A 16,138-nucleotide genomic window follows, 5' to 3' on the forward strand; every position below is an offset into this window, starting at 1 on the left:
TTTTGAATATTACTGGAATCAATTCTTTGATGCACTATATCGATATAATTTTACGATTTCGTGTAGTCCGAACATGCTGCAAGTAACGGATCAAAAGTTACAACAAAAAAACGAAGGATTCCCTTCGTAATTTCGCTGCTGTTCGCCCTACGTTCTTTTTGGAGCGTTTTCTTCGTCCCTGTGGTTCTAATTGGTCAAGAATAGGTCATACAAGTCGATTAGAAGATGAAAAATTTTTGCTCAAAAAAAAGGTATCAATAATCGCAATGGATTTTTGGAGAAAAATTTTGACTAATTTTGATGATGCTGAAATCAATTTTTTTGATGCAATATGTCGACCTAATTTTGCGTGAGGAATCGATTGTGCGCAGTCTTGACTCGCAACGAATAACGGAATAAAAGGAATGACCGAAACATATAAGATTTGCGCCAGGGTGCCAAAAAGATGGGGAAGGAAAATGACGAATTCATCGCTACGAAGTTTCTTTCAGCTCAGTTTCAGTGTGTTTATTACACTTTAATCTTAGGAAAAGTGCTCAGGAGTCAGTTTAAGCAGGGCAGGCTACAATCCATACTGCATGTGATTTCGATGCTGTGTCTCTAAAGGCATGCCTGCTAGAGAGGACATTTATCGCCTGCTGAATGAGCCACAGATCAAAAGTGACGGCCGAAAAGACAGAATGCTGGACCAACGTTCCAAAGAAAGGGGAAAGATGAACTCGTAGGTTTAATGATTTAGTTTCAGTTTATTCAATATGCCTCAATCATAGCACAAGTGTTCTGAGTTAGTGATAGTACTGTAATATTAAGCTGTCACATATTGTTGTTGTGGAAGACAAAAAGAAATGTAAAATAAGTATTTAACATTTCATAAGTATTCGAACTGTTTTATAAGGAAAAAGAAGTGCAATATGTATACATATCCTTATGCAGAATATGAAAATTGTCATATGAAGTAGTTATTATTAAGTTTGTACATAGAGTTCAAGCTTCGGCCTCCGTGCAGGTGCAATGCTTCTCTGCAGGAAACGATAAGCATGCTATTGTATTGTTACTATTTGATGTTACCAGCATTGAAACAAATGAATGAATTAAACCATTCCTTTGTATTTTCTTTGTATTTTGTGGGCAGTTGGTGCTACGATCTTTGAAATTTCTTTTTTGCTATGTCCGGGGTTGAATTGGCCTGAAAAGGGTCATTTGAAACGATTCAAAGACTGAAGTGTTTTGCTTCAAGCGTTGACTGAGGAGAATGAAAACAGTTTCCCTAATGGGCTTTGTTGTGACAAACAAATTCGTCGTGCGCTTGCGCTCCCTGAGTTGTTCCAATGATAGAGTTGAGAACTTATTGCAGAACATCAGAGAGTTACCGATTTCGACGTGATGCTGGCTGCATACACCTTCCGAGTGACAAAGTCTCCGTAATGGTAAGCCCAAGCCAGTACTTAGCCTGTGTGCACTTACCGACTTGCAGCGTTACAAGAAATTAATAATAAGAATAAATTTACTCCAAAATTCGTGGCAAAACAGTGATTTAATTAAAATATAGGTACTCGAGGAAAAAATGTATACATAGATCATAAATAATAATAGATCAGATGTAATAATGATGCAGGGACCAAGAAGTATATATGTATATGCGGTCCATGTACGATATTAATATATATAATATGATCCATTTAAGATCCGTACTATAAATTTTATAATTTTTCAGGAGACAGACTAGATTATCTAAAATATTACGGCCATGATATGAAAATATAAGAATTATTCATTTCGAAATGGGATTCTATTCGACACGCGCTCGATGTATTCCATAACATCAATATTCATAATTATTCCAACAAATTTTCATTTGCTCTATTGACTTGAATTTTCGGAGGCACAGAATCAAAACGGTGTTTTAACTAGTCGCAAGTGAAGTATCTACGTTGGGTAGCGAAGCCGAATTGTTTTTCGAAAAGTGTTCGAATGGAAAAAATTCAGAGTTACTGTAATATATGACGGATGCGCTAGTTTTGATCCAGATGAAATGGATGCTCCGTATATGAGACAGTATTTAATGCAATGTCCTGATTTAAAGACTAAAAAAGGTGATTGCCGGCGATTTTTTTTTTTTTTTTAAGAATATATCTTGAGTCAAAGGCTGACCATCGAAGGGCCTAGTCACTTGAGTCTCGAATCGGCAGGAAAGATGAAGTGCATAATTCTTGTCTGAAATGTAAAAGCGAAATTCATTATACATCATGTCATATTGTACATCATGCATCATACATAGTATGAGAGATCGAAACCAGAGTTTGGACGTTCGGATGTTTAGAAAGTGACGTCACCCAAAATTTCTTTTCTCGAAATATCAGCTAGCAGAATTCCTCAGTATGGAAACAACCGCGCAGTAGAGCGGACGTATGAGAATCGCGCTCCGCAGATTTCGAGAACCGGGTTCTCTACTTCCTGGTTTCTGCGCTCCGGGGCCGCTTCCTGGTGCAACTCGACTTCCAGGACAAGCGCTCCTATTTTCTGCGCTCCAGGTCCACTACCTGGTGAAACTCGACTTTCAGGAACGAGCGCTCCGTAGTTTCTGCGCTCCAGGTGGCCCACCTGGTGAAACTCGACTTCCAGGACAAGCGCTCCGTATTTTCTGCGCTCCAGGTCCACTACCTCGTGAAACTCGACTCTCGGAGGACGAGGAAGACGAGGAGAACAAGATGGACGAGAAGGACGAGGATTTGTGCACGGTGAGAATAATATTTTTATAATATTTGATGAATTAGGATCAGGATCAGGAGTAGGAATAGGAGTAGGATCAGAAGGAGGAGTAGGAGTAGGATCAGGAATAGGATCAGGAGTGGTAGTAGGAGTAGGAGTAGGATCAGAAGTGGGATCAGGAGTAGGAGTAGGAGTAGCAGTAGAAGTACAAATAGGAGAAGGATCAAGAGTAGGTGTAGGATCAGGAGAAGAATTAGTATCAGAAGTAGTCAACCACCTCCGACCACCTTCGTCCTCTTCGTCCACCTCGTCCCCGTCCTCTTCTTCCTCCGCCGCCTCGTTATCCTCGTCGTCCTCGACTTCCTCGAATACCGCCGCTCACTTCCAACCACCGCCAAACACTTCCTACCCCCTCCTGCCCCCGCCAAACACCACAACCATCTCCGTCCACCTCCTACCACACCCTGCCGCCTTTTTCTGCTCTTTTTAAATCATATTATTTACTCAGAGTAATTTTAGTCAGGAACTTGCTTAACTGGCGCTTATATCCTAATCCTTTTTCTTCAACGTTGTAATTGCAAGATATAACTAATTTTTAATATTCCGCATTGCAGGAAAGTCCGTCAATGGAACGGTCTGCTGACTCCGAAGGATCTCTACTGGATGTGGATGAAACTTTGGAAAGAAGTAAGGAGGTTCTAGGATCACCATTCTACGAAGAAAGTAATAAGATCAAGAATTCTTAACTTGTATACTAATATCGCCTTGTCTTCATTTGTATCAAAACATCTATGTTTGCACGGTCTTGATTGAAGTTGGAATTTCATGTTGACAATTGATTTCAGAACTGCGTCAGCTGTCAACTGGCCAATTAACAGAGCTTCTCGGTGAAATGGAATCCTTGGTCGGAGCGCTCAGCGAAACTTTAATAGCTGAGTATTATTATTATTAATATTAGCTTACTTTTGTAAGTATTTATGAATATAGCCTCCATGAATATTCATTGTTGGTATATAAGGTCTGGCAACGTACCTACTTTCTGTAATGTTAAAGATTTTGAAAGAAATTAACTAACTATAAAAATGGGTAAAAAATATTATCTCTAATAGTGAATGTAGCTAATACAGCTTTAACCGTATATTGATTATGTTAATGATCTATTGTGACAAGATCGGAATTAGATAAGCTCTCTAAATACTCTTTTCTAGTCTATTAATTTATATCATGTATATGTAAATGTATATTTCTTCAGTTTATACAATCACTGCACTAGGATTACCCTTGCCACGTTTTATGGTGCGCTTGTGTAATTTGTATATTATTAACCTTACGTTTTACTCTATTTGCAACAAGTTATGAGTGTTTCTAATTTCTTGGCAATTATTTATGTACATGTATGTGTATATATGTATATGTATACTTATGCATGTGTATATACATATGTACACATATTTAAAACTAGATTTTTACAATAAACACAGAGGTTTTAGTATATTCACATACGGATTTCTGTGTATAGGTATACTTGAACTAAGATATCCTTATCTCTAATACGGAGTTCTTCGTAATTCGCATTTGTTCTTGTAACCCAATGTCCTACATACGATGGCAAAAATCGAGATCCAACTTGACTGAGTTTCAAAGCCCTGTTGACATAAAAGCAGCTATTTGATAGAAATTATAGTTCATAGTTTACACAGCCCGTTGCATGATATTTCATTATAAATACATATGTTTCAATGTATTTAGGAATAATTTATCAAATATACAGAGGTCATGTGCAAATAATAAATGAATTGATTCGACCGCAGTTTGATGTATTCATTAGAGCTTTAACAATAAATTTAAGCTTTGTTACTTCTTTTATTTTATTATGGGTGATCAAAAACATTTCCGATTATTCGTGCTGTGGAAGCATGGGGATTAAACCAAATGTAGCAAAAGATTAGAAACAGTGTATGTGGAGTACGGGTATTTTTCTAATAATGCAAACACGTGCCGCTAGCTTGGTTTTGACATATCTAGAATACCGCGCCTTGCGAATTAGCTTTCCAGACATAGATGAATGATGAATTTTAAGGACTGCATTATCGTTGTTGAATACTCTATGCCTCATGGGAAAAGAAAATCTGTAACGATAAAATTGATGCACCGGATCAGCGTCAACTTTAACTTTTGAAATGTCCTACCATTTTCGAACACCTCCAACCATCCTATTTACCTATATTACTAGATTAGCTACGATATGAAAAGAGAAGAATTATTCATTTCGAAATGGGATTCTATTCGACACGCGCTCGATGTATCCCATAACACTAATATTCAAAATTATTCCAACAACTTTTCATTTGCTCTCTCGATCTTGAATTTTCATAGGCATAGAATCGAAACGCTGTTTTAGCTGGTCGCAAGTGAAGTATCTGCGTTGGGTGGAGGAGCAGAATTGTTTTTCGTAAAGTATTCGAATGGAAAAAAATTCAGAGTAACTGTAATACATCACGGATGCGCTAATTTTGAACAAGACGAAATGGATGCTTCGTATATGAGACAGTATTTAACGCTGCGTAGTGATTGAAAGACCTAAGAAGGTGATAGGGAGAGAAAGAACGAAGCTTCTTAACACTTCGAGTGTATTTTAACACACATTTGAAAGATACGAGCAAAATTTTTCATCATCCAACTGTCGCAGAACGGCAGCGTTATTAGCCGACCTGTTCACTGAAGAATATATCTTCAGTCAACGGCTGACCATCGAAGGGCCTGGCCGCTTGAGTCTGGAATCGGCAGGAGAGATAAAGTGCGTATTTCTTGTATGAAATGTGAAAACTGAAATAATTATACATCATATCATATCATCGTACATCATACATCATACATCATACATCATACATCATACATCATCATACAGAGTATTAAAGGTCGAAACCAAAGTTTGGATGTCGGATGTTCAGAAAGTAACGTCACCAATTCAAAATCAGCTAGCCGAATTCCTCAGTCTGGAACGAACCGCGCAGTAGAGCGGACGGATGAGAGTCGCGCTCCGCAAATTTCGAGTACCGGGTTCTCAACCTCCCGGATCCCGCGCTTTGGGTCCGCTACGTATTTCGAGTACCGGGTTCCCAACCTCCCGGATCCCGCGCTTCGGGTCAGCTACGCGGTGAAACTCGACTTCCAGGACACGCGCTCCGTAATTTCTTTACTCCAGGTCCGCTACCTGGTAAAACACGACTTTCAGGACACGCGCTCCGTAATTTCTTTACTCCAGGTCCGCTACCTGGTAAAACACGACTTTCAGGACACGCGCTCCGTAATTTCTTTACTCCAGGTCCGCTACCTGGTGAAACACGACTTTCAGGACACGCGCTCCGTAATTTCTTTACTCCAGGTCCGCTACCTGGTGAAACACGACTTTCAGGACACGCGCTCCGTAATTTCTTTACTCCAGGTCCGCTACCTGGTGAAACACGACTTTCAGGACACGCGCTCCGTAATTTCTTTACTCGAGGTCCGCTACCTGGTGAAACACGACTTTCAGGACACGCGCTCCGTAGTTTTTGCGCTCAAGGTCCACTACCTGCAGGAACTCGACTTCCAGAACAAGCGCTCCGCAGTTTTGGCTGTCCAGGTACTTGACCTGATGACTTTTGACCTTCGGGAGCAATTTTGCGTAGTTTCGGCTGTACAGGTTCGCGACCTCGTGACTTTTGACCAAGCACTGTGTAGTTTCTGCGCGGGTCCGCTACGCGGTGAAACTCGACTTCCAGGATAAGCGCTCCGTGGTTCCTGGTTCATGTTTACAATAAATTATTTCTATTCGTTTTTCGCGCAAGCCGAAATTCAGTAGCTGTCAGTCCGCTAATAAAATTTCTCGACTTCCAGGATAAGCGCTCCGTGGTTCCTGGTTCATGTTTACAATAAATTATTTCAATTCGTTTTTCGCGCAAGCCGAAATTCAGTAGCTGTCAGTCCGCTAATAAAATTTCTCGACTTCCAGGATAAGCGCTCCGTGGTTCCTGGTTCATGTTTACAATAAATTATTTCAATTCGTTTTTCGCGTAAGCCGAAATTCAGTAGCTGTCAGTCCGCTAATAAAATTTCTCGACTTCCAGGATAAGCGCTCCGTGGTTCCTGGTTCATGTTTACAATAAATTATTTCAATTCGTTTTTCGCGCAAGCCGAAATTCAGTAGCTGTCAGTCCGCTAATAAAATTTCTCGACTTCCAGGATAAGCGCTCCGTGGTTCCTGGTTCATGTTTACAATAAATTATTTCAATTCGTTTTTCGCGCAAGCCGAAATTCAGTAGCTGTCAGTCCGCTAATAAAATTTCTCGACTTCCAGGATAAGCGCTCCGTGGTTCCTGGTTCATGTTTACAATAAATTATTTCAATTCGTTTTTCGCGTAAGCCGAAATTCAGTAGCTGTCAGTCCGCTAATAAAATTTCTCGCCTTCCAGGATAAGCGCTCCGTGGTTCCTGGTTCATGTTTACAATAAATTATTTCAATTCGTTTTTCGCGCAAGCCGAAATTCAGTAGCTGTCAGTCCGCTAATAAAATTTCTCGACTTCCAGGATAAGCGCTCCGTGGTTCCTGGTTCATGTTTACAATAAATTATTTCAATTCGTTTTTCGCGCAAGCCGAAATTCAGTAGCTGTCAGTCCGCTAATAAAATTTCTCGACTTCCAGGATAAGCGCTCCGTGGTTCCTGGTTCATGTTTACAATAAATTATTTCAATTCGTTTTTCGCGCAAGCCGAAATTCAGTAGCTGTCAGTCCGCTAATAAAATTTCTCGACTTCCAGGATAAGCGCTCCGTGGTTCCTGGTTCATGTTTACAATAAATTATTTCAATTCGTTTTTCGCGCAAGCCGAAATTCAGTAGCTGTCAGTACGCTAATAAAATTTCTATTACTTTATAATCTTCTCATAATCTTCTTGGTAAAATACGTCGATAAAAAAATTATATTAAACCCTACACTTGAAGGTGTTCGGAGTTGGACGAGGAGGAGGACGAGGAAGACAAGGAGATGAAGGTGGACGAGGATTTGTGCTCGGTGAGTAAAACACTTTTATAATATTTGATGGAAATTGTACTTATATTTGATCCAAAATATTTCAAACTAGTCATGTTTACATTAAATTATTTCAATTCATTTTTCGCACAAGCACATATTCAGTAGCTATGAATAAGCTTATACAATTTATTATATTATTAAACAATTAATTAATTATATCAATCCTTATACAATATTTTTGATGTGTTCCTATACTAAAAATATTTACATTAAATTATTTCAATTCATTTTTCGCGCAAGCACATATTCAGTAGCTGTGAATAAGCTTATACAATATATTCTACTATCAAATAATTAATTAATTATATTAATCCTTACACAATATTTTTGATGTGTTCTCATACTGAAAATATTTATTACTATTCCAGGTATAACCCGAGGTGGTTGGCGGTGGTTGGAGGTGGTCGGAGGTGGACGAGGTGGACCAGGAGGAGGACGAGGACCAGGAGGAGGACGAGGTAGACGAGGAGGAGGCGGGGTGGGTCGTGGGAGAGGAGGGGTGGGGAAGGGGCGGGAAGGGGCAGAGGTGGGCGGGGAAGGGGGTGAGGTGGGAAGGAAAGGGGAGGGGGAGGGGGCGGGAAGGGGGGGGGCGGGAAGGGGGAGGGGGCGGGAAGGGGAAGGGGAGGGAAGGGGGCGGGAAGGGCGAGGGGCAGGGGGGGGGAGGGCGGGCGGGAGGGAGGGAGGGGGGGGGGGAGTGGAGGATGGATGTAATAAAGCAGAACCACCCCCCCACACGCCCGCCCGCCCTCCCCCTCCCCGGCCCTCCCCCCCCCCCCCCCCCCCTTCCTCCCTCCCGCCCGCCCGCCCTCCCCCACCCCTGCCCCTCCCCCGTCCCGCCCCTTCCCTTCCCGCCCCCTCCCCTTCCCTCCCCCTTCCCCTTCCCGCCCCCTCCCCCTTCCCGCCCCCTTCCTCGCCCTTCCCTTCCCACCTCACCCCCTTCCCCGCCCACCTCTGCCCCTTCCCGCCCCTTCCCCGCCCCTCCTATCCCACGACCCACCCCGCCTCCTCCTCGTCCACCTCGTCCTCCTCCTGGCCCTCGTCCTCCTCCTGGTCCACCTCGTCCACCTCCAACCACCGCCAACCACCTCGGGTTATACCTGGAATAGTAATAAATATTTTCAGTATGAGAACACATCAAAAATATTGTGTAAGGATTAATATAATTAATTAATTAATTGATAGTAGAATAAATTGTATAACCTTATTCACAGCTACTGAATATGTGCTTGCGCGAAAAATGAATTGAAATAATTTAATGTAAATATTTTCAGTATAGGAACACTTCAAAAATATTGTATAAGGATTGATATAATTAATTAATTGTTTAATAATATAATAAATTGTATAAGCTTATTCATAGCTACTGAATATGTGCTTGTGCGAAAAATGAATTGAAATAATTTAATGTAAACATGACTAGTTTGAAATATTTTGGATCAAATATAAGTACAATTTCCATCAAATATTATAAAAGTGTTTTACTCACCGAGCACAAATCCTCGTCCACCTTCATCTCCTTGTCTTCCTCGTCCTCCTCCTCGTCCAACTCCGAACACCTTCAAGTGTAGGGTTTAATATAATTTTTTTATCGACGTATTTTACCAAGAAGATTATGAGAAGATTATAAAGTAATAGAAATTTTATTAGCGTACTGACAGCTACTGAATTTCGGCTTGCGCGAAAAACGAATTGAAATAATTTATTGTAAACATGAACCAGGAACCACGGAGCGCTTATCCTGGAAGTCGAGAAATTTTATTAGCGGACTGACAGCTACTGAATTTCGGCTTGCGCGAAAAACGAATAGAAATAATTTATTGTAAACATGAACCAGGAACCACGGAGCGCTTATCCTGGAAGTCGAGAAATTTTATTAGCGGACTGACAGCTACTGAATTTCGGCTTGCGCGAAAAACGAATTGAAATAATTTATTGTAAACATGAACCAGGAACCACGGAGCGCTTATCCTGGAAGTCGAGAAATTTTATTAGCGGACTGACAGCTACTGAATTTCGGCTTGCGCGAAAAACGAATAGAAATAATTTATTGTAAACATGAACCAGGAACCACGGAGCGCTTATCCTGGAAGTCGAGAAATTTTATTAGCGGACTGACAGCTACTGAATTTCGGCTTGCGCGAAAAACGAATTGAAATAATTTATTGTAAACATGAACCAGGAACCACGGAGCGCTTATCCTGGAAGTCGAGAAATTTTATTAGCGGACTGACAGCTACTGAATTTCGGCTTGCGCGAAAAACGAATTGAAATAATTTATTGTAAACATGAACCAGGAACCACGGAGCGCTTATCCTGGAAGTCGAGAAATTTTATTAGCGGACTGACAGCTACTGAATTTCGGCTTGCGCGAAAAACGAATTGAAATAATTTATTGTAAACATGAACCAGGAACCACGGAGCGCTTATCCTGGAAGTCGAGAAATTTTATTAGCGGACTGACAGCTACTGAATTTCGGCTTGCGCGAAAAACGAATTGAAATAATTTATTGTAAACATGAACCAGGAACCACGGAGCGCTTATCCTGGAAGTCGAGAAATTTTATTAGCGGACTGACAGCTACTGAATTTCGGCTTGCGCGAAAAACGAATAGAAATAATTTATTGTAAACATGAACCAGGAACCACGGAGCGCTTATCCTGGAAGTCGAGAAATTTTATTAGCGGACTGACAGCTACTGAATTTCGGCTTGCGCGAAAAACGAATTGAAATAATTTATTGTAAACATGAACCAGGAACCACGGAGCGCTTATCCTGGAAGTCGAGAAATTTTATTAGCGGACTGACAGCTACTGAATTTCGGCTTGCGCGAAAAACGAATTGAAATAATTTATTGTAAACATGAACCAGGAACCACGGAGCGCTTATCCTGGAAGTCGAGAAATTTTATTAGCGGACTGACAGCTACTGAATTTCGGCTTGCGCGAAAAACGAATTGAAATAATTTATTGTAAACATGAACCAGGAACCACGGAGCGCTTATCCTGGAAGTCGAGAAATTTTATTAGCGGACTGACAGCTACTGAATTTCGGCTTGCGCGAAAAACGAATTGAAATAATTTATTGTAAACATGAACCAGGAACCACGGAGCGCTTATCCTGGAAGTCGAGAAATTTTATTAGCGGACTGACAGCTACTGAATTTCGGCTTGCGCGAAAAACGAATTGAAATAATTTATTGTAAACATGAACCAGGAACCACGGAGCGCTTATCCTGGAAGTCGAGAAATTTTATTAGCGGACTGACAGCTACTGAATTTCGGCTTGCGCGAAAAACGAATTGAAATAATTTATTGTAAACATGAACCAGGAACCACGGAGCGCTTATCCTGGAAGTCGAGTTTCACCGCGTAGCGGACCCGCGCAGAAACTACACAGTGCTTGGTCAAAAGTCACGAGGTCGCGAACCTGTACAGCCGGAACTACGCAAAATTACTTCCGAAGGTCAAAAGTCATCAGGTCAAGTACCTGGACAGCCAAAACTGCGGAGCGCTTGTTCTGGAAGTCGAGTTCCTGCAGGTATTGGACCTTGAGCGCAAAAATTACGGAGCGCGTGTCCTGAAAGTCGTGTTTCACCAGGTAGCGGACCTCGAGTAAAGAAATTACGGAGCGCGTGTCCTGAAAGTCGTGTTTCACCAGGTAGCGGACCTGGAGTAAAGAAATTACGGAGCGCGTGTCCTGAAAGTCGTGTTTCACCAGGTAGCGGACCTGGAGTAAAGAAATTACGGAGCGCGTGTCCTGGAAGTCGAATTTCACCGCGTAGCTGACCCGAAGCGCGGGATCCGGGAGGTTGGGAACCCGGTACTTGAAATACGTAGCGGACCCGAAGCGCGGGATCTGGGAGGTTGAGAACCCGGTACTCGAAATTTGCGGAGCGCGACTCTCATCCGTCCGCTCTACTGCGCGGTTCGTTCCAGACTGAGGAATTCGGCTAGCTGATTTTGAATTGGTGACGTCACTTTCTGAACATCCGACATCCAAACTTTGGTTTCGAACTTTGATATTATGTATGATGATGTATGATGTACGATGTATGATGTATGATGTATGATGTACGATGATATGATATGATGCATAATGATTTTAGGTTTCACATTTCATACAAGAAATACGCACTTTATCTCTCCTGCCGATTCCAGACTCAAGTGGCCAGGCCCTTCGATGGTCAGCCGTTGACTGAAGATATATTCTTCAGTGAACGGGTCGGCTAATAACGCTGCCGTTCTGCGTCAGTTGGATGATGATTGCGAAGACTGTGTTACTCGGAAAGTGAGTGCACCCAGCATACAGCCAGCATCATATCGAAATCGTTAACTCTCCGATGTTCTGCAATGAGTTCTCAACTCTACAGTTGGAACATCTCAGGGAGCGAAAGCGCACGACGATTTTCGGTTGTCACACCAAAGCTCATCAGGGTAACTGTCTTTATATGCTTCAGTCAACGTAGGAGGTGTTTGGAGGTGGTTGGCGGTGATCGGAGGAGGTCGAGGAGGACGCGGACAACAAAGCATTTTTCTGCACTTTTCAAAATCGTGAAAATTTTCGCCAAAAATATAAAGGCGTTAGCCTTACTTTTTTTTCATTTTTCGAGCAAAAAATTTTTGGTCTCAGATTCGATTTAAACGACCCTTATCTGATCAATTGGTCCCTCAGGAACTCAGAAATCGCGGCGAAAAAAGCGTAGGACCAACAGGAGAGAAAAGGCGAGCGAGAAAGCACCTGCTGAAAAATGTCGGGAACACAGGTTCTCGTTTTTTGGCTCGAACCTTTGATGCGTTGATCGCAGCGTATTGGGACTGCGCCCAATCGATTTCTCTCGCAAAATCACGTCCGAACAGTGCTACAATTAATTTATTCCAGCGCTTTTCAAAATCACGAAAATTTTCGCCAAAAATGCAAAGGGTTCAGCCTTAATTTTTCTTCGTTTTTTGAGGCGAAAATTTTCGGTCCCGGAGTCGATTTGAATGACTCTCACCTGACTAACGCGTCTTCTCACGGGCTGTGCGAGCTGATCGACATTTCTAAGACGCAGTCGACAATTAATCCTACGTACTCACTTTGTACTCAATTTCAAGCTTCCATACCGAGATTACTTTTGCTGCAATGCTACGAATGTCGGTGCGAGCCCGTTAGATAGAGTCGATAGAGCAGAACCCTCCTACGCCCCCAGGCCCTCCTGGGCCCACTTTCCCGACGAAAACTGGTCACAAAAATGTACCTAGGGGTATCCGTCTTTATATTATTCATTTAACGCCTCAAGTTGAAAGACGCAGCAACTGCAGCAAGACAAATGCTTCGGTTTTTTTCTGAAAATGCTGACGATTTTGAAAAATGCTTGAAGCAATACTTTGATGCACTACATCGACTATTCTGCGTGAGGAATCGATAGCCCGCAGTTCGAATACGTCAACAGCTACATCATCTCGCTTCTTCAAATCTCGATTTTGTCACACTTCCAATTAATGATCTTGAATTTTTCAATTTTCCAATGTAATTGAGATCCATTAACCGAACCACGTGGGTTTCGTCGCGCCGCATTTTACCGATGCGTCGGTACCCACATTCAAAACTACTGTGGAGTCAACTTTGAATTTAAACCTCCAATTGATTGCTATTTTTGCATCTCTCTATCATCTTCATTAATGGTGTAAAATAATGAGACTTTTCCTAACAGTATTGTAATTTGATATTCGAAATCATTGTCTATAAATGTTACCGAGACGGAAGTATGCTGATTTGACCGCGGTCCGATTCTACTATTCCGAATCCAATAGGTAGACAGCATATCCGGTTTCTCTTTCTTGGGAATTGTGGCAAAATGGTAACCAAATTCAGTCCTTCATCGTATAACATTATATTATTTATTTACCGGTGTATAAATCTAAGTATAGTGTTATCGTATTGAGAAAAATCATCTGACACGTGCTCAAGAAACTTTATCAGCGTTCCTCAAATTTATACACTAACCACAAATCCAACGTCAATATCATCACACCATGTGGACTTAGCGGCCTAGCCTTTTGTGAAGGACACGCAATCTTTCTGTTAACCTCTGCGGTTCCTATTTTACAATTAGAAATGAATTAATTTTACGTTATCGTTAGTCGTTACCTCAGTTTAGAAAATCTTTCGATTTATCCCGAATTTGAATTTGAACGTGACGACTGAATTCTCAAAGCAAACATGATTGTTCCACTGCGATTAATAAATCACTCCTAATTATTTAACCAATGATTATCTGTTTTAATACAGACCTGCAAACGCCGAAATGGTGGACGTGCAAAGCACGGTCGGGGACACGTCAATCCTGTCCGTTGCACCAACTGCGCCCGTTGCGTTCCAAAGGACAAGGCGATAAAGAAGTTTGTAATTCGTAACATCGTCGAAGCGGCTGCTGTCAGGGATATTACCGAAGCTAGCGTTTATTCTGCCTATCAGCTACCCAAACTCTATGCCAAGTTACACTACTGTGTATCCTGCGCTATTCACTCCAAGGTTGTTCGCAACAGGTCCAAGGAAGCACGACGCATTCGTACGCCTCCACAGCGCAACTTTCCCAGGGTAATTATTTTATAGAAATGACAAATCATAGGCTGCACAGGTGCCTGTTTGGTTAAATCTAAAACTTTTTGTTGTTTTATTTGTGATTCTAAATGATGTTAGTTTGACTACCCAACTGATAAAATCAAATTAATGATACACTGGCAATGCTATTTAGCATTCACACATATTTATGTGATGCATCAAAATATCTGCGAGTGAGCTTTCGCTGACATTTTTTACTTATTTGAATGTCCCACTATTGTTCAAACAATAGAATGTTCAGGAAAAGCAAGTTCTTGAATAATTAAGGTTTTACTCTGCACAGTTATTTTTCAACGTTACTTTCCAAATTTATCTATTAACATTTTTTTTACAAATTTACCAACATTTCATAACCGGAAGCAGATTGATATTTTTTATATAACGTGTCAAACCGATTGAAAAGCCGATTTCCTTTATTAAGTCGATTTGATAGTTTATTCAGAATTCAGGATATACATAACTGGAAGTAATAGAAGTTTCAAAAGTTTCGTGACACTTTTCCTGAATATTTCATGTAACACTACAATTTCATCCTAGTCGGTTAAGCAATTCCCTTGTAATTTTGGATTCACGAAATAATTATTGAAAAGTTAAAAAATTGTCTTCTTGTAACTGGAAGCGATAGAAACTTGAAAAGTTTTGTGGGTTATCTTCCCGCGTAAATCGATTTTTTATCCAAATTTCATCCAAATCGGTAAACCCATTTTCCTGGAATTCTGGATACATTGTCCACACATACAAACACTTGCGTAAACACACAGAGACTGGAAAATATTGGGCAATAATTGCAAAAGTGACGCTGTGAGGTAGATAAAAATTTCGTGTTTATAAAAGTATTTCTAAAGGAAATATATCGGTTTCTTTTGATTGTAAGGTATATTCTAGATTTATACAATATTAATTTTTGCTATTTGCAATTACAGGACATGCGTCAAGGACAGCAACAAAGGAAGTGAATGAAATCATGTGTAATTTCTAAGCCCAAATAAATTTACAAAACTTGATATATTGAGTTCTTATTTCTTTCATTAAATATTTCTTTATTCGTACTGATATTATTACGTGCTACATTGTGTAAATCCTTAAAATTGTAACTTTATTGCTTCTCGTTGATATAACGAACAAGTTCAGCGGAAATAATTTAGATGCAACAACAGGATAAAAATATCTACGTTTGCACTCTGGTTTGTGTTTTGACCCCAAAGGGTCTTTCGTAATTCCTTCATTTTTAAGGTAGTTGAATTTTTATGTTCACTAAACAGTTATGTCAGAGTATCAAAATCATGGTTAGATCAACTTCGTCATTATAGATTGTTACAGAGGGTGAGACCGAGCATGTAAGCTTTTTTAATTTTCGCGTGTACATTTGTTGTATATGCGTGTGATAATAAATTGCAATATGTATTCGGAGCTCTGTACGTTACTTTGGTATCTACGTATAGATAATCATATTATGTTGAGACATCGAAAGGGATTCTAACTCTATTTCGTATTCTTAAAAGTTGCAAATTTTTTCGATTTGTTTTCTCTAGCTTATTAATTAACAAACTGAGAATTGGCGGCTTGCAATTCAGTGATTCGTTAGACAAAGTTTCATAGATTAACCCAGGAAGGAGAATAAGGTTTGTGATAGATGAAAATATAAAAAACGTAAATGTGATTACTGAATAGCGTAATTGAATTCTAAGCTGTGCTTTGATCAACACAAGTCTAGCTTTTTTATAGCTACCACAAAAAATATGAGAATACGAGA

General features: G+C 40.6%; 2 protein-coding genes across 2 annotated transcripts; both read left to right on the forward strand.

The window, feature by feature from the left end:
- The first annotated feature begins 2,397 nt into the window (after positions 1 to 2,397).
- On the forward strand, positions 2,398 to 4,203 carry LOC138190739 (uncharacterized). The gene is made up of 3 exons (XM_069134933.1): positions 2,398 to 2,738; positions 3,324 to 3,432; positions 3,555 to 4,203. Exons 1-3 carry the CDS (start codon positions 2,409 to 2,411, stop codon positions 3,659 to 3,661), a joined length of 546 nt encoding a protein of 181 aa, XP_068991034.1. The 5' UTR covers positions 2,398 to 2,408; the 3' UTR covers positions 3,662 to 4,203.
- A 9,343-nt stretch (positions 4,204 to 13,546) lies between these two features.
- Positions 13,547 to 15,389, forward strand: RpS26 (ribosomal protein S26). Its single transcript, XM_046637367.2, has 3 exons — positions 13,547 to 13,621; positions 14,053 to 14,361; positions 15,309 to 15,389. Exons 1-3 carry the CDS (start codon positions 13,619 to 13,621, stop codon positions 15,339 to 15,341), a joined length of 345 nt encoding a protein of 114 aa, XP_046493323.1. The 5' UTR covers positions 13,547 to 13,618; the 3' UTR covers positions 15,342 to 15,389.
- The last annotated feature ends 749 nt before the right edge of the window (positions 15,390 to 16,138 follow it).

This window comes from Neodiprion pinetum, chromosome 1 (genome assembly GCF_021155775.2).
Source record: "Neodiprion pinetum isolate iyNeoPine1 chromosome 1, iyNeoPine1.2, whole genome shotgun sequence".
Taxonomy (NCBI): domain Eukaryota; kingdom Metazoa; phylum Arthropoda; class Insecta; order Hymenoptera; family Diprionidae; genus Neodiprion; species Neodiprion pinetum.

What these genes read in the sequence shown, in the direction of transcription:
- LOC138190739 (XM_069134933.1), top strand. Translation starts at nt 2,409, where the DNA reads ATGAGAATCGCGCTCCGCAGATTTCGAGAACCGGGTTCTCTACTTCCT. An exon ending in AGGACGAGGATTTGTGCACG is followed by an intron (nt 2,739 to 3,323) that starts GTGAGAATAATA and finishes TCCGCATTGCAG; the next exon opens with GAAAGTCCGTCAATGGAACG. An exon ending in ATCACCATTCTACGAAGAAA is followed by an intron (nt 3,433 to 3,554) that starts GTAATAAGATCA and finishes AATTGATTTCAG; the next exon opens with AACTGCGTCAGCTGTCAACT.
- RpS26 (XM_046637367.2), top strand. An exon ending in CACAGCGCAACTTTCCCAGG is followed by an intron (nt 14,362 to 15,308) that starts GTAATTATTTTA and finishes TTGCAATTACAG; the next exon opens with GACATGCGTCAAGGACAGCA.